Genomic DNA, 27,563 nt, shown 5'->3' with positions numbered 1-27,563 from the left:
TGTTTTTCATGTCACAATACCTTTAAGGTAGTCACGGTTACGGTAAAAGTTTGTTCCAGATGAAGTCGCTAAACTACTGACGAACAAACCACTGAACAGCCAAACATTTTTTGACTTCAGCAGTGTTGCAAAGTCAAAGAGAACGAATTACATACAAAAAACTGTAAATCTCTTGATATGAAGCTGATGTGTCGAAGCTGAAATGCTGAAATACGGCCTAATGCAGCCAATACTGAGTAGAACGTCAACGTTGACGCATTAAATTGGCCTAAATAAATCCCCGAAGGCAAGTTTTCAAAAGTTTTATCTACAGATTTCCGACCGAGTAGATGATCGGGTTCCTGCCTCATCACTAATGGGCAAATGGTGGATGCTGCTCTTAAAACAGAGTAGTAATAGCAGTTACGGGCTTTCGGTTAAAGAAGAAACTTAATATTGATTCCATAACCAGCTGCCAGTTGCTGGGAGATACTTTACCCAAGCAGGGCTACAGGCTAGAAGTCTGCAGCGTTCAGGAAGACCATGAGCTTGTTGTAGAACCTAATCACACGCCAAAAACCACTCTGCTTCAAACCAAGCTTTCGGGCTCTTTCCAACCACCCTCTATTTCAAGGAAAGACAAACTACAACACTTAACAGCATTAGGCGACACTGTTTCACCAAAAAGTAATTGTGAATAGATCCAGAAAATGTCCATTGTGCATTTATTTATTCATTTGTTACAGATGATTTTGCTGTAATTAAGCTACATAGGAATTCTGCTGACTGACAATTGCCTAATAATTGCACAGACTCATGTATGCCAATTAGAGAGACAAAACTCAATTATCCTCTGTTACATTCAGGTACAGTCTGAGGTTTTACTATATTTTGGACTCATTGGCAACTTAATCGTACAGATCTGGAAAACTGCCGTATGAGCAAATTCATATCTGTAAGAGACTTCTAGTCAGTGAATTTTAAATTCATACTCTAGTTCTGCTGCACAATTTACAGGCAAAGTCGAGCAAGCCCAGAATGTAAAATAAAGGAACTCAGCAAAGAGAAACAATAAATGGATCCAGCCCATGACCAGACTTTTCATCATCCCGAACGAAGGCCAAAGCAGTGGGGATGGAAGCGAAACCTCTTTGTTTGGATCTACATGCAGTTCTCCGAATACACGCAACAGACACTTCAAAACTGAATGAAAGCAGCTCAATTGTATGCAACTAAATGCATCATCGCCATTGGAAATCTTTTTTTTTTTTTTCGCAGCCTGACATGAAGTAGACAAAATGATTAACCAGAGTCCAACAACAGATTTCCTCCAGAGCAAAATTCATCAAACACTGACTTGAAATAAAATTAATTGATTGTGCTTTTATAACCAAAGTAGACAAATAATACAAAGACAAGATGTACATCACTTAGAAAACGTCGACACTGTTATATAAAATTTGAAGCACTTCTGTGGCAGTAAACAATTTACAAGATGGCTGGTAATGACTGTATATCAGTTACAGTAAAAGAACAGAACAATAGACACACAAATATCACGCAAACCGCATCAAGCAGTCGCCGGGAGCAATATTTTAGTAGACACTCACAACCGCCATCAAATGTGCATTCATTATTATTACCTAAGCGACCAGCAGTTCAGGGTCCTTGAAGCTGGTCACCGAAACAACCAAACAAACCAAAAAAAAAAAAAAACAGCAAAAAAAAAAACATAAACAAGTCCACAGACTTAAATATGAGAGCATGTTTTTATCTTTATTTTTTCTTCTTTTCAAACACCAAAAAAGGGAAATTCCAAGTAGAAAAAAAACTTGTGCATTGTGCAGTATTTTTAAAGTCTCTGTCCATGCCGTCCAAGTCAAAGTCCTTTGAAGTAACCGTGGGATACTCCCCCTTGTGCTCACATCGCTTCTTGGCTTTTCACAAACTGTGAAAGAAACACAAACGAGTCAGTTCCCGTGTTGAGATATATTCAACACATGGTCACACTAGAGAAAATGCCAAATCACTTCCGATGTCTCTGCACCTCTTCCACGTGTCCTGTCGCGGCCACCGCCTCCCCATGTTTGGCCCTTGGGTCGCTGCACGACTGAAAGCTGGATAAATTAGAAGCTGGCTCCCTTTGAGCTTGACCTGATGGGAAACAGGGACGACTGTACAGGAGAACATCCCCAAATTCTGAAGGAGAGACAGTTAGGACAAACAATGAGATGGATTAAGATCTAAGGGCTTATATTATATTATATTATGGAGCCAAATCAAGACCAAAAGTTTTGCTAATTTGAAAATAAAATTTGAACCTGAAAATTCTTTTTTACAGTTTCAAATATTTTTATTTCAGTTTCAAATATTTTTTCAGTTTCAGATCTTTTTTTTCAGTTTCAGATCTTTTTTTTTCAGTTTCAATTTTTTTTTCAGGTTCAGACTTTTGGCCCCGATCTGGCGTGGGGGGCGTGGCATCAAGTGAGAGGGGCGTGTCATCACGAGTGACAGCAGAACAGAGAAGGCGGGGGACGTTCCTCAGTCATGTTACCTTCAGGAAACGGAGGTTGCCGAAGTTATCAGTAGAAGTATGATTCAACACTGTATATACACCGTATTCACGTGATTGGCAGTGGAAAAAACTGATATTAGTGACACGTTTCTGTTTAAAAAGCTGTTTTAGACCGTACTTGGCACCAATCGCAGTATAAAAGCAATAAACTATGTCAGATTGTACAGTTCAACAGCCACACTTTAAAGTTTGACATTTCCCACTTCCACATACTACCAAGTACGGTCTAAAACAGCTTTATAAACAGAAATGTGTCACTAGTATCAGTTTTTTCCACTGCCAATCACGTGAATATGGTGTGTATATACAGTTTTGAATCATACTTCTACTGATAACTTCGGCAACCTACGTTTCCTGAAGGCAACATGACTGAGGAACGTCCCCCGCCTTCTCTGTTCTGCTGTCACTCATGATGCCACGCCCCTCTCAGTTGATGCCACGCCCCCCACGCCAGATCGGGGCCAAAAGTCTGAACCTGAAAAAAAAATTTGAAACTGAAAAATAAGAAGTGAAACTGAAAAAAAAAGATGTGAAACTGAAAAAAAAAAGATTTGAAACTGAAAAAAAAATAATTGAAACTGTAAAAAAGAATTTTCAGGTTCAAATTTTATTTTCAAATTAGCAAAACTTTTGGCCTTGATTTGGCTCCATACTTATTGAGATTTCAAGAACGGGCTGAAATCCTCCATCCGGTACCTGAGTGCTGTCGGTTTTTGTTGTTCCCTTTTCCTCCCGGTTGAGTTTTGCCCGTCGCCTGACTCTCGCTCTGCTCAATCGTACCATCTTTGACCCTGTGAGTTCCCGTGCTCCCCCGTCGACCCCGGCTCTCCCCAGAGCCCATCCGCGGCAGCGTGGCCCCCCTCACTTTGTAGTCCCCGTGGCACATCTGGTTGGTGAAATTCAGAGGCATGCAAGAGTCTGGGGGACAAAGAAGAGCAAAGACGTTGAAATGTGGCTCTTTCAAGAGGAGCGTGGCTACAAATTTCATCCTCGATTCCGTCTGTATGCGTACCATCGTTGAAAACATCTGCGGACTGATAGCCCTGCTGACCGGACTGGTTCTGTTTATGCCTTCTGGGCCTTTTATGTGTCATTGCAGGGCTCATGTTACTGTCTGTTGACATGGGGCTGCTGGCTCGCTGGTGCCGCCGGCCTGAAATCAACACACGCATTTAACACAAAAGCCTGAATGGAAACTTACAGTTCATACATTCAAAAAGACTGAGGCAGTTTGGGGTATATTTTCTTTGAAATGCTCCCAGTAGATATTAACAGAGTCTCTCCCTCGGCCTATCCTTTGTGTGTAGAATTGTATAGAAAAAAAAAGGCTTTGCAGTTTCAATTCTTGTAATGGACATAATCTCATTCAAACCCCCATATCTTATTTACTTTTTTGTCTCCATTTTTTTTCTTCTTTTGAGTAATAAAAAGCTTGAATAGAATTTTTATCTAATATTCACAGTTACTAATGTAATTGAACCACAGCGACTGGGGACAAAGACAGACCATCTGGAAACGTACATTACAGTTTAAAGTCATTTTTCTTTAACCTCACTGGTGCTCGGATGTGAAATGCAAAAGAGAGTTCTCTCTTTTGGAAACCGGGAACAAATTACCTGACTCCTCTGTGTATCTGCACATGCGTAGGCCTACAATATCCCGGGAGGAGGCTACCGCCTGGTTGAAATCGCCATCCGTGAAGAAAGATCCCTCTGAGGTGCTGACAACACTGGACCTGCCTGATGAGATGTTGTCCTCCGACGCCGAGCCCCAGCTGTTAACCATAGACCCCGTGACTGATCTGTCCAGGTCCCCCGTGCTGGACGCCGGGGTCTGCTCCAGCCCATGCAGCAGCAGCTTGTGCGGAGAGAGGTGGTGATGCAGCTGGTGTCTGGTCTTCTGATGATGCTGGTGGGGTCGGCTGTACGGGTTCTCAGCCAGCTCTGCATCCGTTTCCTCCTCGGCCTCTTCCTCGTTCTCCTCCTGCCCGTCAGTGTCCACGCAGAGCGGTATCGAGCTGTAGGTGTGCGTGAAGTGCTCAGCTTCATTATGGAGGCCATTGCTCAGGTCTTCTTGTGATGATGAGGTGGGCGGGCGACTGCAGGGCACTTCAGGAGGAGATGAGCCTGCTCCTCTTACTCCTGGAATAGGACAGCCTTCTATTTTCTCCTCGGGTTCAAAGCTAATGAGAAAAGAACTGGCATCAAGTGACGCTTAAAGGGAGGGGCAAGTCCTGAGATATCAGTCGCAACACATTTACTGTGCATCATTATATGCATTAGATGTATGATAACATGACACATCCAGAAGAGTTCGAAGCAGTAATTTCTTGTTGAAAAGCATCATTATCTGCTTCTATTATAATTCTTACCAGGCCTGAAATTAAGGCAAATTATTATGCTGCCATAAGACGTAGACACCTTGCAACAAATCACCAACAGAATGAGAAAAAAAAAACTAATATTAAAACAAAGTGCTTGCAATGCTACAGAACTTCATTGAAGAGTAGACTTAAATCTGAATCTAAATGAAGACTGTTGCAGGTTTACATGAGAACTCTTGTCCTCCATCAGAGGTTTTATCAGATTGATCTAAAGGCCACGTTTACACGTAGCCGGGTATTTACAAAAACGGATATTTTCCCCTCTACGTTTTCAAAAATATCCTCGTTTACACGGACCCGCATGACAACGCTGTTAACGTCATGCCAGCCAATCAGAATCCTGGAAAAAACATCAACAAATGACACGTGTAACTTCCAGTTAAGGCTGATTTATGGTTCCGCGTTACACCAACGCAGAGCCTACGGCGTAGGGTACGCGGCGACGCACACCGTACGGCGCGCATCGCCGCGTACCCTACGCCGTAGGCTCTGCGCCGATTTAACGCGGGACCATAATTCAGGCTTCACTTCCAAGACGGAACGAGAGTCTGAGAGAATTTAAAACAGGTACAATAAAAGAAAATATTGACGGTGGCCAAACAAATTGTAAACACAGGTCACACTCATGACGCTGCTGGTGACGTTTCTGTCGCATAATGTGACGTAAATCTCCGTTTTCCTCCGTTTTCTCTGTTTAGATGCAAACGTGAAAACGGAGTTTTTAAAATCTCCACTTTGGCCGGAGTTTTCAGAAATGATCGTTTTTGGGGGCTTTGAGCTCCGTTTTCGTGTAAACGAACGGCCAAAACGCATGAAAACGCCTCCGTTTTTGCTCCGTGTAAACGGGGCCTAAGACATAAAAGCATTTTGAAACGCACTCTGAATGTGTTTTGTTTCAGCTCTTCTTAGGCATATGTAGCGGTGTCTGTGGCATCTTTTACGCTGTTACGTACCTTCGTTGCATGGGCAGACTGTACTCATCCCCATCCAGGGTAGTAGCATGGAGAGGAGACAAGGCTTCGCCCCAGCATATTGCATTATGTTTGGGGGTCTTCTGCGCTCTCATTGCTTTCCTTTGATTTTGACTCCCTGAGAAATGCAAAGTAACCATCAGGGTAAATACAGATTCCCTATTTGCCTCATTGATATATCGAGCAGTGTGAGAGAGCCGTCGATGGCGTCACCTGAGGTGCTGTTGCTGCCTCTGTCTGAACTGTGGTGTGAACCTCCCGTGCTGTGATCGCGGGTCTGGCTGTATGGGATAGTTTTAGGGTGGATCGTTCCCTCGCTTCCTTGCAGATCTGAAAACAAAGGAGCTTGCAAATGATCTGCATTTTCTTTTTATATGTAAATCCTGAAAAGCACTTCAAATGTTCAACAATACCTTTACTGTTTGGCTCAGTCATACTGTGCTGCATCTGTGCAGCCATTTCCTTGGGTATCGGAGGCAGGTTGGGGGGTTGTTTCCAGCAAGGTATATCCAGAGGCTCTGCTATAGAGCCACCAGCACCACCTTTGTTCTTTATGCTCGCCTGAATGAGCTGTGTTGTGGCATATGGAATGGGCTCATACGTGCCAGTTGAATCTCCTCCCGGACTTACATAGCACAAGTTGGAGTTATTGAATGTTTTAATCTCACTGAGCGCGTTGGAGAGGTTGACGTCGCTGTATATGGCTGTCTCAGTACCAAGCTGTCCCCCCTGTTTGCTTTCTGGATAGTTTCCATAGTTGGCTATGCAGTCGGCTGAGTACAAGAAACAAAGAAGCTCGTGAACAAAGCAATAACACAGGAAATCATAAATCTTTAGAAACTGCTACAGGATGATTGGGTTTGGTCAGTTTCACCAGGTGCATCTCAGAGACGAATTGATTTCAGTCTTGAACTGACCTGGTCGGCTGTATGTTGTCATGTTACTGTCACTGGTGCCGTTGCCATTATTGCAGCAGTTGATGCTGCAGTCCTTATGATTGGCACATGCATTTGGCCAATTGTCTGGCAGCCACAGCTGGTTTAGTGGGTCACCCATGCTGAGAGGGCCAGGTCTGCAAACACGAAGGAAGCACAGTGGTATCAATCACAACCTGCCATCTTCATACATCAGTGGTGAGCGAGCATGCAGCGGCTGCACAGAGGATGTTAACAGCAGGAAGACATCTCCCCCTAGTGTTTACATTATGTGACTGACTTTCTCCAGCCTGCATTTCACACAAAGGGACAAATATATCAGTCACCTGCCGGCGCCACACACGGATTCTCCTCTTTGATATGCGACTGCAAAGAAAAACAGAAAAAAAAGGTTTTAACCTTGATGGGCTTCCTCAGAGGGGCGGAAAGCCACGAAAGGCAGCTAAAGAGTCTGAGCAGAAATCTGAAGCCAACTGAAATCAAAAGTCTGTGCCTGCACCCTCCACCAGCATTAAAGCATGGCATTAATAATAAAATCAAATGATCCATGTGAACAGACACACCATTTTCTCCAAACCTGCAAATCTTTATGTAAATATATATCTTCTAGTTTTAGAAAATGCAGAGGATAGACTGTTACAGTAATGCCTAAGCACTTTGGGTGTCATCTCATATTATTTGTGTTTAACATCAATTCATTGTTTCTTATGTTTTCATTTTCAACACAAATTAATGGACTGAACTGCATTAGGAATGGGTGATATTTTACTGTTCACGATAAACCGTCAAAAAAATTCCCCACGGTAAGAATTTGTCATCTCACGGTAAAAACGATAAATTGAGGAAATGAGAAAGAAAGAAAGAAAGAAAGAAAGAAAGAAAGAAAGAAAGAAATGAGCCTGAAAGAAAGAAAGAAAGAAAGAAAGAAAGAAAGAAAGAAATGAGCCTGAAAGAAAGAAAGAAAGAAAGAAAGAAAGAAAGAAAGAAAGAAAGAAATGAGCCAGAAAGAAAGAAAGAAAGAAACAAAGAAAGAAACAAAGAAAGAAACAAAGAAATGAGCCTGAAAGAAAGAAAGAAAGAAAAAAAGAAAGAAAGAAAGAAATGAGTCTGAAAGAAAGAAAGAAAAGAAAGAAAGAAAGAAAGAAAGAAAGAAAGAAAGAAAGAAAGAAAGAAAGAAAGAAAGAAAGAAAGAAAGAAAGAAAGAAAGAAAGAAAGAAAGAAAGAAAGAAAGAAAGAAAGAAATGAAGGAAGAAATGAAGGAAGGAAGGAAGGAAGGAAGGAAGGAAGGAAGGAAGGAAGGAAGGAAGGAAGGAAGGAAAGAAATGAGCCTGAAAGAAAGAAAGAAAGAAAGAAAGAAAGAAAGAAAGAAAGAAAGAAAGAAAGAAAGAAAGAAAGAAAGTAAGATGAGCCTGAAAGAAAGAAAGAAAGAAAGAAAGAAAGAAAGAAAGAAAGAAAGAAAGAAAGAAAGAAAGAAAGAAAGAAAGAAAGAAAGAAAGAAAGAAAGAAAGAAATATTCCCGTTGATGACACTTTTTGTATTGGTATTTTTTTATCGTTATTGGGTTAAATGCCAGAAATTATCGTGATACATTTTTTTGTCCATACCGCCCATCCCTAAACTGCATACAGCAGCTCAAAAAAAGAATATAAAGAAATACATTTGCTTTATACGTAGAATAACACAAACATTACTAGGAGAATCAAACAGTTCATACCCGTTGGTGTAAAGGTGAATGAGGGAACTGTAGGGACAAAGAAAGGAGGATACAAGGACGTTAGACATGTTACACAAACACTTAAAAGTAAAGTAACAGACTAGCGTTATCCTAGAAAGTAGTATTAGAGGACTTTTAACAGTGTGTTGTGTGTATTCAAGTACAGTAGCTGTGATAGGCCTTGCTTGCTATATGAATGTAATATGTAAAGTCATTTCAATACGCAGATGCCATCTGTGTTACTAATGTCTTTGTCTCATGTCTGAAGGTTAATGAGGGTGACAGGCCACCTGACAGACGCTGGGAAAACAGCAGCAACGCTGTGGCTGACGGCATCATTGGCAGGCTGACAGGCTGCTGCCTGAAATACTGCGCCGCGTTGAGGAAAATACACCACAAATAAGTGATTAAAGGTCAGCCATTTCATAGCCTCAAATGCAGACTCGTCTCTGAAGTCTTCGTGTCAGAGCGTGATTAGACCAGGGAATTTTTTCACTCTTTGATGTGATCTGCTTATCGGGCTCTGAAAATATTCTTTAACTCCACTGAAATGATGACTGCTGTCGTGTGGTGGCATCGTGTCGGAGCTTGATCCTATCTATAATTATACCACCCTCTGAATGTATTCAAAGAGGTGGCATCATACGCTGTTTTTCACTCGCACTGAGGCTATAAGATTATAAACATGCACCTTTGAATCGAGACAGACAGAAAAACAGGAACACACCCTTGCGGATTCCAGTGTATGTGCTGCTGAGGCCACTCCTCTTCTTGCGGTGGCGGTAGAGCCACACGCTGAAAATCATGAGCACCAACCAGCAGGTGGCGCCAATGCCAGCTATAAAGGCCGGCCGCTTCACCACATCTGAGATTTGTGATAAAGTGTCCCTTTTGTCACTGATGTCCATCATCTGGCCTGCAGAGTCTGAACAATAAAAACATAGGCAAAGTGATCCAAATTATAGATTATAAATACAGAACTCATCTGCAGAATGCACATGGGAAAACTTTAGTAGTTTAGTAATGGTGATGGGGAGGCACACATCTAAGTCCAATTTGCATGCACACACTTTAAAGTTTAGTTTATTTATTTATTTAGCACATAACATAAAAAAGAACATTACACAAGTAAGTTCAGTTAAAAGAAACTGTGCAGGGAGGAGCGAGCAAGCCAGTAGGCTTATGAGGAGCCCCCACCTAATAACATTTAACAAATCCTTATGAGGATATAAAATCATAAAAATAAAAATAAATCATAAAAATTGCATGTAGAACATGAATGAAAATAAAATAATAATAAAAAAAAAATATATAAAAAAGATAAAAAAAATTACTGTACATATGATCATGAAAATATGAGTATTAAGCTGAACAAATGGCAACACAGAATATGAAGTGCAAAAGAACATTAAGAGCTTTCTTGACTACATTTTTGAATTAAATGCTCTCTTGAGCGACTTTTGAACATGGATAGGGACCTACAATGTTTTGCAATATGGTACCAACTATTCCAGACTTTGACTCCTCTAAATCTAAACAAAAATTGGCTTCTTGATTCCAGACATTTAGGCGGATGTAGGGCTAGGGCCTGCCGAGTTGAGTAGGAATGAATTTGAGAGTTAGTGGCAAAGTATGAACTAAAGTGCTCAGGAACATTTCCTTCTGAGGAAAATATTTTGTAAAGAAAAATGCATATTTGGTAACTGTTGATGTCATAAATAGTAAGAATCTTTAGATTTTTAGAATGGTAGTTTATTCATTAAAAACGTCATTTACCTAACTGAAAGAAGGCAACATCACTTTTGGCTCCGGGTCCAGCACCGTTGCTGGCTGCAACCTCCACGCTGTAGCGAACGCCTGGTGCCAGACTGGAAATGAGCACAGAGAAGGTGGAACCATCCACCGACTGGTTTACATGGTAGCGGCTCTCATTACCCAGACACCAGATCTGTCAAAGGAAGACGAGATGACAGGGTTCAGCCTGAGGGACATATCCAGCAACACAGTCGCACAAAGACAGACTTTAAATTAAACCTGTTGCATTATTGTACCCTGTATTCCTGAATGAATCCATCCCTTTCTGCCTCTGGCGGGGGTTTCCAGGAAACGAGGATAGCAGTCCCGTTGGCATCACTCTTTGTCACCGTAACACCCTGGGGTGCTCTGCTAGGTGCTAAGGCAGAGATGCATGCAGTTAACCACGGAGGTGTGGTGGAAGTCTCGTCAATGCACATACTGAATAAAGCAATTTGTATGGCCAGTGATACAATTATTAAAACAAAAAACATTAGTTCCACCAATATTGATTTCCGTTCTGATGTTTGAGACACTTTAGAACAAAACTTCACCTTCTTCCAGAGTCCTGATCACCTTCACTTCACTGTCAGATCCCTGGAACTCATCAAAGAAGGGGCGCACTTTGAACTCGTAGATGGATCCTTTCTTCAGCTGACTGATCACCACCCTGTCCTCCTGTGGGACATGGACCTCCAGGACACCCCACTGCACCTCGGGCTGGCCATGCTCAGCAGACGCCCTGTACAGCACCTTGTAACCCTGGATATATGGGGACTGGTGTTCCACCTGTGGAGATGCATCGACAGAACATGTTGCCTAATGTTTGATCGCTGGGCTCTTTTTATCATGATCTGCTAAACGTCTCCCTTTGAGTTTGATTGGTGTTCATTCGCACTTATATCTCTTAAGTTAACAAAAACAACACACCACCACAACGTTAGTCTGAGCCTGATTGTATGTGAGAAAGCACTTCCGACAGGAAGGATCTGTTAAAACTCAGTTAACTCACTTCTCCCATGTACTTTTCCTCATGTAAAATGTGAATTCGCACTGCAAACCACAATATGAGATCATTAATAGTTTCCAGTCAGCTTGGTTTAGTTAAGAAGAAGCCAGAAGACAACTAAGCGCTTTCCGTTTCAACCACAGTATTTTGGCAAAGGGTTCCTGTAAGTTTTCTGTGGAGGCATCGCAAAAAATAAAATGCTGCATGTGCAATGTTATGGGTTTGACACAAAGTACAATATTTCACACCTACAAGCTGATTTGTTGCAGCTAGAGATGAATATATCTACTTAAGAGAAAATCAAACTATGTAATGTATTGGCGTGGCGTATTACTTCATCACATTACTAAACAATAAAGGAGAAATTACATGCATGTGAAAATGAGGGTGCACACTCTTTTATTTCCAAGGTTTTATGTACTGTATGTGGATACACACTTTAAATACAAAAATTATCTGATGCTGACTGCGTCTTGAATCAGATAAATGGATATCAGGTCACATGCACCACACATGCACTTTCACGTCCTTGTGGAATCTTCTCTTCTGTTCAAGATCGCCTCAGTTTAGAAACGATGTGGGAATTTAGACCATTGCAGCCACTTAATTCTTTCATTTTTTTAGCCATTCTTTTGTAGGTTTGATTGTTGTGTTTGGGATCATTGTCCCGTTGCATGATACCATTGTCCCTATTTAGAAAAGCTTTCACATCTCACTCTGAATACTTTGGTATAGACCAGAGTGCAAGATGGTTCTGTGGCTTTGAAACCAGCCCGAATCCTTCAAAACTATGCCTGAAAGTTGCCACAATGTGTTTACTCTGATTTCTACTGTTTTGTTTTGGTCAGACAGAGAGCTGTGTGTTTGAGCAAAACATATTCACCTTGGTCTGTTCAAGCGACATTGATCTAGTCTTGTGGTTTCATCCAAGTTGCAAATCTACACCGTCCTTTACGTATGAGTTATAAGAGCGTTTAAAAAGAATTCGGACTCTATTACTCTACAGTGACACAAATGATTCACCAGTGGAAAACACTCAAGACGAATGCCAATTTTTCCAAGAGTGGTCCCAGCATGTTCGCCACAAGGTCTGAGCAGAGAAAATTCAAAAAGCCAAAAACTATTTAACAGAATAAATATTAAAGCTCATGGCAAGTCAGTAAAAGACTGAAAAAGTATAACTTGTTTGGAAGTGCTGCCTCATTACATCTTTTTCTCTGTAAACAGAACATGAAGGAATAAGGAGTTCTGTGCAAACCACAGGAGCTCTGGAATAATGTCCAGTGGACAGACGAGACCGAAGTGGAGATGTTTGGCCTTAATGCGCAAAGCCATGTTTGTTGTAAACCTAATACAACATTTCATCAGAAACAGCCCACACCCACTATGGGAGTGGAGCGGAGATGATTGGGGGTTGTTTTGCAACCGCAGGACCTGGACACCTTTTTGGTTGTAGCCGAGAAGGCTAAAAGTTGTAGTATAAATTGGGTCATGCAACGGGACAGCCATCTGAATCTCAGCAGCAAATTCAATACGGCTGAGAAATAAGAGAATCAAGGTTTTGGAATGGTCTACTCAAAGTCCAGACCTCAACCAAATTCAGATGATGTCATGAGCCCTTAAGAGAGCTGTTTATAATAATATGCCCAAAAACCTCAATCAACTGAAGCAATGTTATAAAAAAATAAGCAGCCAAAATTCCTTCACAGTGATGTGAGAGATTGAAGTCCTACAGGAAACAAGTTGACGTTGTTGCTGCTAAAGGTGGACCCACAAGCTATTGAATCATGGCGGTTAGGGATAGGAATCGAGAACCGGTTCTTGTTCAGAACCGGTTCCTACTGTTCAAAGTCCTTGGAATCGTTTGCAAATCTTGCGAACGATTCCCTTTTTGATTGCAGTGGGCCTGAATAATGTCATCATGCATGTGCGAAGCTTACACACGTTGCTTATCAGTCAATAGCAAACATGGCGGAGATGCCCCCCAAGATCATGGTCTCTTTTTGCTTGTTTGTTTGTTTTTCTCTTTGTTCTCTCTTCTCTTCTCTCCCCCCTCATCCCATTCTCTCTCATTTCTTCCTTCGTTAACGCTCCCCCTTTTAAACCCTTTTTTAAATGTATTTTATTCATCCTATTTATTTATTTATTTAGCTTTATTAATTTTTTTGGCTGCTGTCTCTCACCTTAAAAAACCCATAATTCTCATAAACCATCATACTCATACACACCACACACATACATGGCCACATAGAAGAAATCTAAGCAAAAACATTGACTTTGTTGTTTTGTACTGTTTTATTTGTCTGTTTGTTTTGTTTGATTTTTAATGTCCCCTCTTGTTCTGTACCTGTATGCGTTTTTGTTTTTCGCATTTGTATTGTTACCTGTTTTGTATTAAATAAAGTTAAAAAAAAAATTGTAAACATGGCGCCCAAGCGATACAAACACTCGAAAATCTGGTTACATTTCAGTTAAAAAGACGACAACAGGGCAACTTGCAACACTTGCCAAGTGGATATTTCGTCAAAGCGAGGAAATACTAACATGAAAAAACATTTGCACACACAGCATGCAACCCTCACCCTTTTTCCAAATGTGAAATGATAAGGGAATCGATAAAGAACCTAATTGTTAAGCAGAATCGAAAATGGAATTGGAATCGTAGAAATCTAATCAATTCCCATCCCTAATGGTGGTACTTACTAGTATTTTCACACGACTGATTGGCTAATACCAAGACCCACTACGATGAGATAATTTAGTTCTTTCCATCTTTCTTTTATTTTTTCCCAAGGCCGGACCCGTAGCTTTTTATATGATTAATCTATCACATCATTCAGCAATGATATGTCCACCTTTTGCCCTTTTTTGCTGCATGTGCAGCAGCACAACACTGAGCATGTGTCCCTTACCGTCCACTGCACTTTGACAGCAGAAGATGAAAGTACTATAGGTGTTTGCAGGTGGATGACGACATCTGCCAGTTCTCGCTGGATGTGACGGTGGTCCACCCCCTTTATGGTGAAAGTGCTGTCTATGTGCATCAAAAAGACGAAAGAAGTGAGACGGAAACAAGTTCTTCTTCCAACTGAAATCAACATGCAGCTTCTCTGAAAGTTAACGTGTGTTTGCTAGATGTGAATAAAAGGCAGCAAAAAGTGATGGAGGACCCACACTGACCCTGTGTCCTGACCGAGTCAGAGATGGGACTGGGATCGCTGAGGCCGTAAGCATTCACAGCTCTGACCATAAAAAGGTAGACAACTCCAGGCTTCAAGTTTTTCAGAACAAAGGTCTCTGTCTTCACATGCTCTGCCAGTGTCACCCATCTGCTTCCCAAAGTATAACTACAAAAATACAAGAGGAAGTGGTAACACATTACTGAAAGGGACATTTCAACATTGACATACAGCAGGGGTATTCAACTAGATTCGGCCGGGGGCCACATCTGCAAAAGGACTGTATGGAGAGGGCCGCACAATTTGAAAATGTGGGGGTTTTCAAAATGTATTTTGCACTCAAAGGCGAAGACTTATGTAAATATAATACATTTGTATTATACATTTGAATATATCTAGTTTACATATGAATTATGTATTAATTGTCTCCAGATTTAGTAATTGTGAATGTTAAATATAATATTCAGATAAAGAAATATTATTTTGAATGCAAGTTCATTTTGAAACCATGCATTGTGTAAACTTGTGTAAATAATGACAAAGCACCACTTTCCACCAAGATTTCCTTATTTGAATATTATATTAAGCATTGAGCACAACCATTTTAGTCCATAGTAGCCAGTTATAAAAATATTATAAAAAAAAAAAAAGATTTTTTTTTTTTTTCCAACCTCTTTCAACAACTCTTTTTGAACCTCTTTCAACACCCCCTTTTTTGAAATATGACCAGGGGCCACATAAAAGCTCCTGGCGGGCCGCATGTGGCCCGCGGGCCGCCTATTGAATATCCCTGACATACAGTATGCAACATAGAATGATTAAAATATTTTTGAATTCAACATGTGCACAAACATTTCTAACCTGAATGCTTCAATTAGGTAAGATGTAGGTGATGCAGCGGCATTGGTGCTGGACTTCCACGACAGTGTCACAGATGTGCGGTTGATATTAGTGACTTCAGGTTTAGATGGAGCACCAGGAATCAGGTTAGTGTCTATGGGATGATTGGACTGGACAGTAACCCCAAATTCTATCAAAGAGAAACCAGCACAAGTTAAATATACTGGGGTCTTTACAGGTTATGAACTTCTCGTGCTGCTCCTCGGCATGAAAAGCCCACCTTCCACTCGCAAGGATGCTGTCCAGGAAGCCTCTCCACTGGAACTAGAAGAAACGCAAGTGTAGAGGCCTGAATCTCCCAGCTGAGGAGAAAAGATACAGGGGCGCTTGTTAGAACGATGGCTTGGCTCAGTGACTCTTCCTCCCTTCTAATGGCTGAATTATTTCACTTGTACCTTAGCATAGTGAATCTTCAGTGATCCTGATTCAGTTATGGAAATGCGAGAGTCTGCCATCGATAGCACCACACCTTCCTTCTTCCAGTGGACGGTGGGAGGTGGAGTGCCAGCAGTCTGGCAGACCAGCATAACTGTGCTGTCCACAGGAACGGTCTGGTTGAGTGGGCCCTGCCGGATGACAGGAGGGAGGTAGTCTGACCCAGCTAACAGAAAACAGAAGAGAAGGAGAGTAAAAGAGTAACTACAGTTATGTCTGCCTGCCGGCCATGTTGAAATTGTACAAAAGATGGATTTTTTTTTCTTCTTCTGGCATTTCTGAACTCATTCACACTGGAAATATAACAAAATGAGTGTCATGACTTTAAGCACATAAACCAGAGTGGGTAAGTGATGGCATCCCTGCCTCAGAACGTGAAGTAAAAATAGATGCATGCTGCAGAGTTCTTGGTGTTAGCAGATTGTGAGCATTTGCCGACCTCAGTGAGCTCTTGGACACAAACCACATGCATACATCACTACATTGTTGGCAAGACGTTCTCGGCCACAACATGATTTATGCCATAGATTTTCATGTCCAGAGAGGGATATTTATTGACTCCGCCACAGCAGAGAAATTATTTTTTTTATAGACTTCTGACTTAAATTCAGTTGAAAAATGATTATTTTTTTTTAAGTTTTGAAGACGTCACTGGAGCTGGTAAACATATCTGATCATCTATCTAAGTTATTGAACAGACGAGGTGTCCAAGGCTAAACACCATGGTGGAAGCCGCCATACTCCATTGCTGCAAGCCTTAAAGCAGCACAATGTAACTTTCAGCTTTTGTTGAGTTTGGCGGCTCCTTTGGACAAAAGCGGTAGTGCTTTACCAGAAAGAACACTACATTTCCCATGAGCACCAGCGCGTACTGCCGTAAAATTCCTGTCCCCGTCGCTGCATTTGTTTTGATAGTGAATGAAATAAGACGGGACAGACTTTCAAAACGACTTTTCTGTTTTCAGCGGTCGTTTGTAGGATGGATAGCGAAGAGGTAATGTATCTATTTTTGGCTAAACAATATAATATGACGATGTTGAAAATCACTTAGTTCAACTTGGTTTTATTAGTGAGACTGTTTTAGCGAGATAATGCGCCCCAAATTACTACTGCACTTTTTTCCTTCTTCATAAATTAGTAGTCCAACATACTGACAAAATAAAAAAAATACTTTATAACCTGTGAATAACTGAATGCCCATTCCTTATATTTCAGCCCTGCACAATTTTACAGTTTCTTTTTTTGCCTCCTCCGATAAAAAATGTATTTTCTTCGTTTTTTTCGCTGCTTCGGCCATGAGCTCTGCGCTCCACGCCCCGCCAAGCTTTCATCTCGACTGTGAATCGGGAAGGAGGGGGAAGTGACGTATGCCGTAAAGCAGTCAAAGCCGTAAAAAATTGTAGTTTTTTAGTGTGGAAGGGTTCCTACCATGCTCCTCAAAGTTACATAGTGCCAGTGAAGGCGATACAGACCCCTCAGACCATGACAGAGGTGTCATTAAACCTGTTGGAAGTTGATGTACCATCACAATGACTCTGGAAATATTATATTAAGGTGGAAAAGTTACATAGTGCTGCTTTAAGTTTGTGCAGACTGGCAGTCTGGAATGGCACTGGGAGCAAGTGTTTTAGACTGATGAAACAAAATATTAATTGTTTTCGAAGCATATTCTGCAGGATAAATGGATCAGTTTACGAGCATCAAAACATCATCCCAGCAGGCAGGTATGGTGAAGGCACATGATGATTTGGACTCACTTCACTGCCTCAGGGCCTGGACTACTGGTCAGGGAGGGGAAAGCTATTTCAAAAGCTTACCAAAATACCCCACAGGATAAAGTCAGGGATGCTTGCCAGATTAATTTTAGTTGTTGGACAATGACACTAAACATCAAGTAATTCCACCACAGAATGGCTTCGAAAAATAAAACAAAAAACCCGGCTTTTAACTCCACAGAGATGCTGTGGAATGACCTCAGAGAGGAGTTCACAACAGACATGCTACAAATGTACCTGAGATCAAAGCAATTCTGTAAAGAATAATGAGCCCAAATTCCTCCTGAAAGTTGATGGAGTTTGATCCAGACATACTGAGATGGGTTCACATACCTTTTCTTGCTACTGTAATTGTGTGTCATCTGGCTTTTTCATCCCACCTCTTTCTTGCATTTGTTTGTTTGTCATTTCACAACTAAAGGAATTTAAAATAAAAAAAAAACAAGGAAACAAACCCCCCAAAAAAGTGTGACTGTCAAAAGTGTGTTAGGATATTAGAAAGTGGGAGCTGACGTTCACAAAGGCCAAAGTTATCAACAAAGAAAGAGATAAACTCAAGATAGAGGAAAGTAGAGAAAAATGAAACTGAAGTGGTAAAAAAGGCCAAAAAAAAAGATAAGATGTGAAAGATATTGGGAAGAAAATTGGTAAAGCAGAAGAACAATAGGCTTAGGTGGCTGTGCAGGCAGTGGAGGAAAAAGAAATCAACTTTTCCCCTCCAGCGGAGGGCAACTAATCATTCATTGGGTAGAAGGTAGTGCCGGAGCCGGATCCAATCATGACAGCAAAGCCCAACTAATAACAGTTCCACTTAGATAACGGAGTTCTTTCACACACACACACTTTAAAATCCTGTGGATGGGGGTGGGGGTTTTAGATAGATAAATAAATAAAAATCACCCCTCACACTCACACACACACATACAAAAGAAAAAAAAACTGATGGAAACATGCTTTGAAAAGTGCCAGAGGTAATGTGAACCAGTTATTACCATAAAAATGCACCACTCCAAATGGGGATGAGAGGAATGTGGTAGGATGGAGAAAATTTTGGGGGAGGGCGAGCATAAAGTACAATTCAGAGTGCAAATCTATGCACACCACTATTAAAAAAACATGATGACCCTCCCCCTTTTCTCAAATGTTAACTGAGTGAAAGCCTGCTGTCAGTAAACGTGAAGGACTCTCCGCTTTAACTGACGGTGCTGCGTGGAACAGATCCACAGCATTTACAATCTGATAAAACCGTAAGCAATTATTTCCATTAATGCAACATATGTACACCGCACGAAAGTTGCACAGACACATGTATTCTTGATCATGCAGGTATGTAATTACTGGTGTGGGCCTCCAAGCACAGTTAAATTGCTTTGCTAAAGCAATTAACACAGTTATTTCATCATGTAGGATTTGGATTAGAATCCCCTCGGAGCAGTTTCCGGAGTACTGATGAATGACATCATATGTCAATCCTCGAGTCTTTGTTCACAAGTAAAATTAAACTCAGATTGGGCTGCATTTATAAAAACTGGGCGGATCTAACTCTCTTTGATTAGCTTCTATACTGCCGACGTACAAAAAAAATCTGGGGTCAACGAAAGTACGAGAGAAATGTACATATGCCAGCCATGTGTGGCAAAACATAGCTTCTAGACAAAGTAATGCGGCAGCTGAAAAGTGATCTTTTTTAGCAGAAAAACCCAAAGTGTGATGCTGGAAAGGGAAATAAAAGTCCCCCCATCTGTCCTCCATTGCTCCTTCCAGTTACTCACCATCTGTAACCTCCAGCAGCGCTTTGGTAATAACACTGCCAGCAATGTTGAGAGCCTGGCAACTGTAGAAGCCAGCGTCAGAGCGCTGAACATCCGTAATGGTCAAACTTCCCATCTGGGATACAGACAGACGGCTGAAAGGCTGAGGTGGCTGGTAGGAGAACAGAAGACTCTGAAGAGGAGGCAGAAATCACAGTTAGAAACCTCCTTTTCCTTAACGTTATTTACACCGAGTGGTGATTTAGACTTATCACAGACTGGGGGGGGGGTGGGCATCTCACCTCGCTGCCCTCCCTCTGCCAGAAGATAGCAGGCTGTGGGTTGCCGGTGGCCTCACACTGGAAAGTGACTGTCCTGCCCACTGACACCACCTGGTTCCTGGGGCGTATGGCAAACGCGGGGGGCACTGCAGAGGCAGAGAAACTCTAATTACCTTTCAGCCCAGCACATGCTCATCTCTCATCGTTAAAACATCTCACTGTGCTTAAAAAGCTAAAATAGTGAAGACCAAACACCTATATGCAGCAAGACACATGAATGTTTTACCTTTCAAAATGAAAAAGAATATCATCATTCATTTACCCACACAGAAGGTGAATTACATACTGTAGTGATGGATGGAATGAGAGTGCAGAAAGGACAATGACAGGCTCATGAGCTCCTGTTGCTGTCTGATGGTGGTTGAGCGATGGATGACAACTTACCAGTATTAACTACAAGAAAGAACACACAAAGAGCAGCGTGATGAGTAATTATGTTGAATAGAGAGAGATGCAGTTGCAGGGATGCACTTAACAACATTTGTCCATGGGCCCTTGGGCATGAAACACCTTCTAGCACCTCTAACATCAGCACTTGCACTTTTCACTTGATTTGTATCTATTTGAAGTCATTGCATGACTCCTTGTCATACTTATGGTTGTTTTACATCTCTCCAAATGTTTATCACTCCTTGCAATCAGTTAGTGTTTATTCCAGTTGTTTTTACAGTTATTTCATAATGATATCACTTTGCATCTGTCCATATATCATGTGCCCTTCATGGAGCTATTTGCATTGCCTGGTGGAGTTTGCATCTCAGTATAGTTGTTTTGCATATATTTCCCCAACTGCTTCCTGTGATATATCACTAAATGTCAGACTGTCTAGCTCACCGTTCTTTTCTTATTTCAGCATTTTATTTTTTATTTGATTACCTCACATTAGGTGAAAGTGTAGGTGGATAGCTGCGCGTGGCTAATCTGTAGACATTCAGGTAACTGTTGCTTTTCTCTGTCCCGTGGGAAAGGACAAAGCTTATGAGAGGCCCTGTTTCTAGGCAACTTCAACTCTGACCTCACGAAATGTGTCACAGTCCAGACTCGAATGCTACTGTGATAGCCCACTTTTGGTCTTCTGCTTGGTAAGATTTCCTACTAGTGGGAGCCAAAGTGGATCATGAGATGATTTTCTGGACCTGGGATTATGGGAGTGGCTACCAACCTCAGGCAGAGCTTGGCCTGCTCCTTCTCTGGGCAGCCACCTCTGCAACACATGGTTCCCACGGGTTGTTGGCTGCTTTTGTTGGCTGATTTAAATAAACTTTAATTGGGTATACCATTATGTTTTGTGTGGGCCCTCCTAGTTGCTAACTAAGAAACAGGTTAGTAACAAAAACGGGGCTCGTCCGTGATTTTAAATACTGGATAGTTTGTAGTTTTGTGTACCCAAAAGAGGAAGAATTATCTGGTTTTAATAAGGAACGGTTGTTAAATTGTGGAGCATTTTAACATCGATTGCTCGAAGTAGACTTTAAAGGATACTATTTTTGTCTACTTGAAAGCAAGACTTTTACAGCAGCCTTTGTTAAAGGAGCCTGTTCCGGACATTGATGGTTTGCTTGACTATACAACTATGGATGTTTCTTCTTTGGAGGGTTTTGGGAGTGTTTTGACATCCGAGCAACAGGAGGAACTGTTACTGTTGTGACATCAACAGGCTTTGGAGTGTGAAGAACATGCTAAACAGCATGAATTTGAGTTGTAGAGGCTGAGACTGAATGTACGACTTTGTGAAGCTGAATTGAAGCAACAGGAAGATAAGGCAAGTTTGGAACTTACCAGCTTGATTTAAGTAAGGATGGTAAACTTTGTGATTCTCAGGGCAGGTCTTCTCAACTTGAAAATTGTGCCTTGATGCCTTGTGTGGCATCTAATACCTATTTTAAACAGGCCTTGAATGTCTTAAAAACAAGCTTTTGATTGTTTTTGCTAAATAAATTAGTTTTTCAGCCTCTGAGCCGTGTCTTTATCTTCCCAGTTTCTAACCTTCTTCACTATGTGGGATTCTGAGTGGGTGGGGAGGCTATAATAATGAGGCACTGTGCTGATTGGCTGCCTGACGCGATGACGCGATACACCGCTACAAAAAAATGGTGGAAGCTCCGGCCGGTGGAGTTAGTTGTGGGCGTGGTTTCACGCATCGCTCCTGTCGTTACGTAACAACGGGAGCAGAATCTGAACGGCTCGTAGAAGCCACATCACACTGGACGGTTCATCCGGGCGGCTGTACAGACACTGCAGAATTTGGTTGCTTTCCTCCTTCTCTGAGTTGGCAGGCTGAGGGGAGACCACTTTATATATGTTAAAGCAAGAAAAAACCTGTTTTTAATAATAGGTCCCCTTTAATTGAAAGGTAATGAGGGACTGGTCGGATTCAGAGAAAACACTGCTTTTGCAGTGTGTCCTGACTGGAAAAGCTCATGGAGCATTTTCTGCTTTGACTGTGTCCGAGAGTGAAAAGTATCAAAAAGTTAAAACTGCTGTTTTGGATGCTTTTAAATTGGTCCCAGAAGATTGTCAACAGAAATTCAGAGAATCCCGGAAACATGAGAATCAGACTCATGTTGAGTTTGTTGGTGAGTTGACAGCTCTTTTATCGATGGCAGGTTGCCTCTGGAGATGAGACATTGGTGCAGATGTGTTGGAGCAGTTTAGATCTCCTCTTTACAATTGTGTAGCCACTGATCTGAATGAGTGCAAAGTCAAAAGTTTGGCTGACGCAGCAGTGTTGGCAGATTAATTTGTTCTAACATTTAAGAAAATGGTAACTGGCGATGTGTAAGTTATGGTAACCAGATGAAAACAGTGCCTCTACGGCAGTATCCTTTCAGTCCGGTCCAAGCCCATCTCTGCTACTGTGGTCCCTGGGCTAAGCCAAGTGAACTCTCACTCAATTTCTCGGGTTGGAAGTGATCATAAAGTCCCAGGTAAAATTCTTAGGGACTCTGGTGCTTTATGCTCTTTCATTTTGGCATCCGTCTTGCCAATTCCCTCTGATAAAGATACCGGCACCTTAGCTACAGTCCAGGGTACGACCTTGAATGTAATGACTATCCCTTTACATCGTCTGGTTTTGTCTTCCAAACTTGTGTAGGCTGAAGTTTTGGTGAGTGTTTACCCTTACTTGCCTGTTTGGGGAATTCAGGTTGTTTTGGGTAATGATCTAGCTGGGGCTCAAATGTGGGCAGTACCTCACTTGCCTTTGAGTGCCAGAGTAATGTTTTAATATCACACATTTTTCTTCCACTCCCTAGATTCCCTAATTAACTGGTTTTCCCCCCATCTTTACTATTCTATGGGAGGGGTGAGTTGGCCCACTTTTTTTCTTCTGCTTGGTAAGATTTCCTCCTGGTAAGAGCCAAAGTGGGTGATCAGATTATTTCCTGCACCTAGGATTGTGGGAGTGGCTACAGGTTTGAAAAGCAAACTTCAGGCAGACCTGGGCCTGCTGCTTCCCTTGGTAGCCTCCTCTGCAACACGTGGTTGCCATGGGTTGTTTTTTGACTGCTGTTTTTGTGCAGTTTGCAATATTTTGCAATATTGCTGGCTGGAAACTCAATTTCTGATCGCCTCCAGAAAACCTGTTACAAGATGTTACATGAAGCTATGTTTCATATTTGGTAAAATGGATGAGGTTTTTAAAACACAAAGTCTGTCTCCTATAGCTATTTACATTATTTTTTTAAAAAAGGCATCACTTTATCTTTTTTTTTCTCACTAAATAACATTTAATTGTATCATATCCTCCTCATGAGAAACAGCAAAGCTATGTTAGCGATATCGGGTCATTATAGCTAACCAAAGCTGATTTTTTGAAAAATGAAAATCGAAGACGTGCAAACAAGAGGATAGGCTAATTACACACTTGGATCAAAAAGAATAGTTAAATGTGTGAAATGTGTGAATTGCTGGTTTGATATTTGTATAAACAGCCTGATGAGGGCAAAAAAACAGTGAGAGGTTGAAGAGTAGTTTGTCAGGACGGAAGGGGAAAAGGACATCTGTTGGTACTGTGCGGGAACCTGCCGCATAAACAAATGAAAAAAAAATAACAAAATAAATAAAAAGTATGTCAGTCACTTTTTAAATTGCCAATAAAACCAAAGGACCAGTGTTGCATGTTTAACAACATTGGGCTGCTTGCAGATGGACCTGTCGTTGATCATCTAGATATTCTCAAGCGCTCACAATACTGATTACTAAAGAATGGCCAGTAATCAGCATTTGTGTTGTATTGTGTTAAAGGAGCTTGAGGCTCCTTTTAAGAAATGAGACTCTCTAGCGCCACCCTTCACCACGACGGCCGTTGGGGGTACTGCAGCCAACAGTGAAGCCGGCACGGGAGAACGGGGAGAACGCACATGCAGCGTCATGTGACGTCACATCCGCAGGACAGCGCAGGAAATTCGGGACCGAATTGCAGCACATTTTGCAGCACACAGCCTGTTCAAGGCAAAGGAGAGATACACTAGAGGGCTCATTCTTTTGGGTTTGGAACGCTTCATCTGACATTATTACTAGAAAACTTAAAATGTATACAGATTTTTTTCATAAATCTTGCCACAATCCGGCCTCAAGCTCCTTTTAGCGGAAGGACAAAATAAACTAGTTTTATACATCCCCTAGGTCCGTAAGGTGCCTCTATAACACATCCACTGTGGCATGTGGGCTGCACGTGAGCACTTGTAACACTGAACAACAGGAACCTTGAAACATTTTCCTTTCATCTGCGATTGACACAAGTTTGTTGCATAGTTTTGCTAAAGGTGATATATTAAGGGGTGCAGTTTAAAGTCTGGACTCATTGTGGAGACTTTATCTCTCAAGTCTCCAGGCTACTAAGACATTCATACTATATCTGTGTGTTAAGCTGATATGCACACAGTTTACCTCCCTCTTTCTCCCAGTCTCAACCCATCTCCCACATAGCTTCAAATATCCACTTCCACAAAGAAAATCAGCTATGTTAACATCTAATGCATTTTTTCGTAGGTTTTTGGAAGAAAGTGAAGAGAATGTAATTGGGATCATGTCACTTAGCGGCAAGTCCCGCCTCATCTTTAATTAGGACCTACTGTTCTCTCAGTTTAAGTCTCCCACTGCGTCACAGCACTGGGCTTAATTGCATAGGTTTCTGTTTGCAAGTATGAGATGTGTCACTGCTTATTTCCCGTCGGTAACCTAAGAAATGAAGGGTGTCATTGTGGTGGGACAACTGCAACCACATAAATCCAGTTTCTGTGGCCACGTTAACCTTGACTCTGTATGCTCTTTTCAGTTTATGAAGGACATGGTTATGGAGTGCGTCGTAAACAAATTCCTGCAATGTCTTAAACTGTTTGTTATTTAGAAATGGCAACTGGTGAAGACATTTTAACAGCGACCTCAGGCACAGCACTGGAATATAGGTCTGCGCATTTGTGACACTAGGAGACAGAATCAGGCCTGTTGGCAATACGTTTCTCAAAGGTGTAGGAACTGTCCATCTGTAAGAAAGTGGTGCAGCCATTAGGTGTGAGGGTTGGGGTGTACTGACCGTGTACAGTGAGCATGGCAGAAGCTTCAGATTTCCCAACCATGTTCTCCACCACACATGTATAAGAGCCTTCATCTGAAGAGGTAACTTGGCGAACGATCAAGGTATGGTCCTCGAGGATCTCAAACCTGCAGCCACGACACAAACACTCAAGACATGATATCGAAAGCTGAAATTGTCATTTCCCCCAGTTTGAGTTTCAGTTCTGTCCCTCCTGTTTCCCATCTGCCCTGATTGTCTGCACCTGTGTCTCGTTATCCCCTGTGTATATCTAGTCTTGTCTTTCCCCTGCTCCTCACTGGTCCGTACTGTTTGCTCCCTCCATGTTCTCCTCGTTTAGTTTTTGGATTCCTGTTTTTGTTCTGCCTTTTTGATCCTGCTCAGCAGCGTTTTTGGTTTGTTATTACGCCCCGAGACCGACCCCCCTTACCCGCCTGCTACGCCCTAAGACCGACCTTCTGACTGACCCCCCCCCCCCCCGAACTGTCTCGCCGGGCGGCCCCCCGAATTGTCTCGCCGGTCGGCCCGGCCCCGAGGACGGCCCCCGGAACTTTGACCATGCGTTGGCCTGCTCCTCGCCGGTCCGTACTTTTTCCTCCCTCCATGTTCTCCTCGTCCAGTTTTTGGATTCCTGTTTTTGTTCTGCCTTTTTGATCCTGCTCAGTAGCTTTTTGGTTTGTCTTTACAAATAAAGAGTTTTCTGGAACTCCTGCCTCCTGCTCTCCTGCGTTTGGGTCCTCACCAAAACCAATCGTGACAGAAATACCATGTTTGAACTGTAATTATTGCAGAGTGCCTCTGTGAGTTACCTGCCCTTAGGCAGGTCAGCATCGTCTCTCCTCCAGCGGACGGTGGGGACGGGGTCTCCTTGAACCACACAGTGGAACTCCACGCTCTCGTCTGCCAACACCACTACACTGCTGGGACGCTTCACAAAGGTCGGCCGCTCTGGAGGGCAGGAGAGGGGCGAGAAACAAATGTATCAGAATAAACTTCATTTTCATCAGAGTCAAGCAAAGTGAGGCTTTTGTTTAGTTAAATTAAAGTGATGAATTTAAGGTAGTTAAGTAAGCAATTGTAAATCATAAACAGGTACAAATCAGTCAGAAACCGAAGTGTTTTAATGGAAGAGGGTCTTGCTTGATATTAAGTCATGCAATGGCAATTTTGTAAGGGAGTGTAGTGTTAAAGAGCTGCAAGTGAGAAATAAATGGTAGAGCATCAAATCTTCGGTCAGTAGAACACAAACTTCTGAATTGTTTCTTTAATGTTACTAAAGTATGTTGAAAGTAATGTATGTCAGTAAGATGGGTGTTTTTTGTTCAATGCACTTATTTGGAGGTTTAGCTGAGATTTCAGGACATGTAATGCAGAAAGCTAATATGTTGATACAATACATAACAACACTATCTGTTTCAATAGAAACCATGATGCCTTTCCTCATCGTAGTCATTTTGAATGCCTTTTTTTTAAAGTACCTTGCAGTGTATAATAACAGAAACAGCTACTGATTTAAAAAATACCATTTCAAAGTATAGTTACTTTAACAATTGCAAGGCACTGATGGGTAGGCAAGCCCTCTAACGGGAACTGAGGGCCTTCGCTCCAAGCCTTGCAAGGATTAAAACAGCGGTAATTCAGTAATTCTCAGATTTAATCTTCATCATTTTATGAAATGGATCAAAACTATGAGTATCTGTGTAGCTATTTCTGTGCCCATTCACCAGGCGGCCAAAGAATAAAATTGAACACTAATCATTGTGAATTTTTGGGACTGTTTCAAGCTCATCTGTTAAACTGGGTTACAGAACAAAACTGTCTGGTGGAAGCGTAAGAGGAGGGGTTGCATCTCTACAGCACCTCTCAATCAGGAAGGTGCGGTCAAATTCTTGGGTTGATGAATTCATATAGTTATATAATTACAAAATGATAACAGAAAGTCACCCCACCTGCAACCTAATTTAGTTCAGCATATTTGCACCGGACAAACAAAGTCTGTGTATTACCACACTTCAGAGATATTGATCCTCAAAAGTTCTGTCAGTGCCTTGCCTTTTATTAGATAATGTTAAATAAAAAAGGTACTTAACTTTGAATATTGAGTCAAAACTCATCTGACAAAATCCGAAAATGTGCCATGGGAACAGTAAAGTTAACGGTAAATGTAACCAAAATATGAATTGAAGTCTAAAGGTTTTGGGCTGTCAGAGACTTTGAGCTTAATGAAAGATAAAGGTTTCAAAGTCTTCATGTGAAGCTTAATGTGGATTTGATTTCTTTATGTTT

General features: G+C 41.7%; 1 protein-coding gene across 1 annotated transcript in view; it reads right to left on the bottom strand.

The window, feature by feature from the left end:
- Positions 1–703: 703 nt before the first annotated feature.
- The window catches only part of LOC133459751 (roundabout homolog 1-like), a 113,596-nt gene continuing 86,736 nt past the window's right edge, over positions 704–27,563 (bottom strand). The window contains exons 5-28 of the mRNA XM_061740020.1: positions 26,087–26,225; positions 25,278–25,405; positions 19,703–19,827; positions 19,422–19,593; positions 15,835–16,040; positions 15,660–15,741; positions 15,401–15,569; positions 14,541–14,707; positions 14,273–14,394; positions 10,906–11,140; positions 10,609–10,730; positions 10,334–10,505; positions 9,285–9,482; positions 8,558–8,584; positions 7,170–7,209; positions 6,826–6,980; positions 6,322–6,681; positions 6,122–6,238; positions 5,891–6,026; positions 4,171–4,736; positions 3,567–3,707; positions 3,251–3,472; positions 2,027–2,178; positions 704–1,927 (exon numbers count right to left, since the gene is read on the bottom strand). Of these exons, the coding sequence (XP_061596004.1) occupies positions 1,901–1,927; positions 2,027–2,178; positions 3,251–3,472; positions 3,567–3,707; positions 4,171–4,736; positions 5,891–6,026; positions 6,122–6,238; positions 6,322–6,681; positions 6,826–6,980; positions 7,170–7,209; positions 8,558–8,584; positions 9,285–9,482; positions 10,334–10,505; positions 10,609–10,730; positions 10,906–11,140; positions 14,273–14,394; positions 14,541–14,707; positions 15,401–15,569; positions 15,660–15,741; positions 15,835–16,040; positions 19,422–19,593; positions 19,703–19,827; positions 25,278–25,405; positions 26,087–26,225 (3,980 nt within the window). The 3' untranslated portion in view covers positions 704–1,900. The remainder of the gene's footprint in view (positions 1,928–2,026; positions 2,179–3,250; positions 3,473–3,566; positions 3,708–4,170; positions 4,737–5,890; positions 6,027–6,121; positions 6,239–6,321; positions 6,682–6,825; positions 6,981–7,169; positions 7,210–8,557; positions 8,585–9,284; positions 9,483–10,333; positions 10,506–10,608; positions 10,731–10,905; positions 11,141–14,272; positions 14,395–14,540; positions 14,708–15,400; positions 15,570–15,659; positions 15,742–15,834; positions 16,041–19,421; positions 19,594–19,702; positions 19,828–25,277; positions 25,406–26,086; positions 26,226–27,563) is intronic.

This window comes from Cololabis saira, chromosome 14 (assembly GCF_033807715.1).
Source record: "Cololabis saira isolate AMF1-May2022 chromosome 14, fColSai1.1, whole genome shotgun sequence".
Classification (NCBI taxonomy): Eukaryota; Metazoa; Chordata; class Actinopteri; order Beloniformes; family Belonidae; genus Cololabis; species Cololabis saira.
The sequence above is the reverse complement of the archived record's forward strand: the minus strand, read 5'-3'. Positions and strand labels throughout refer to the sequence as shown.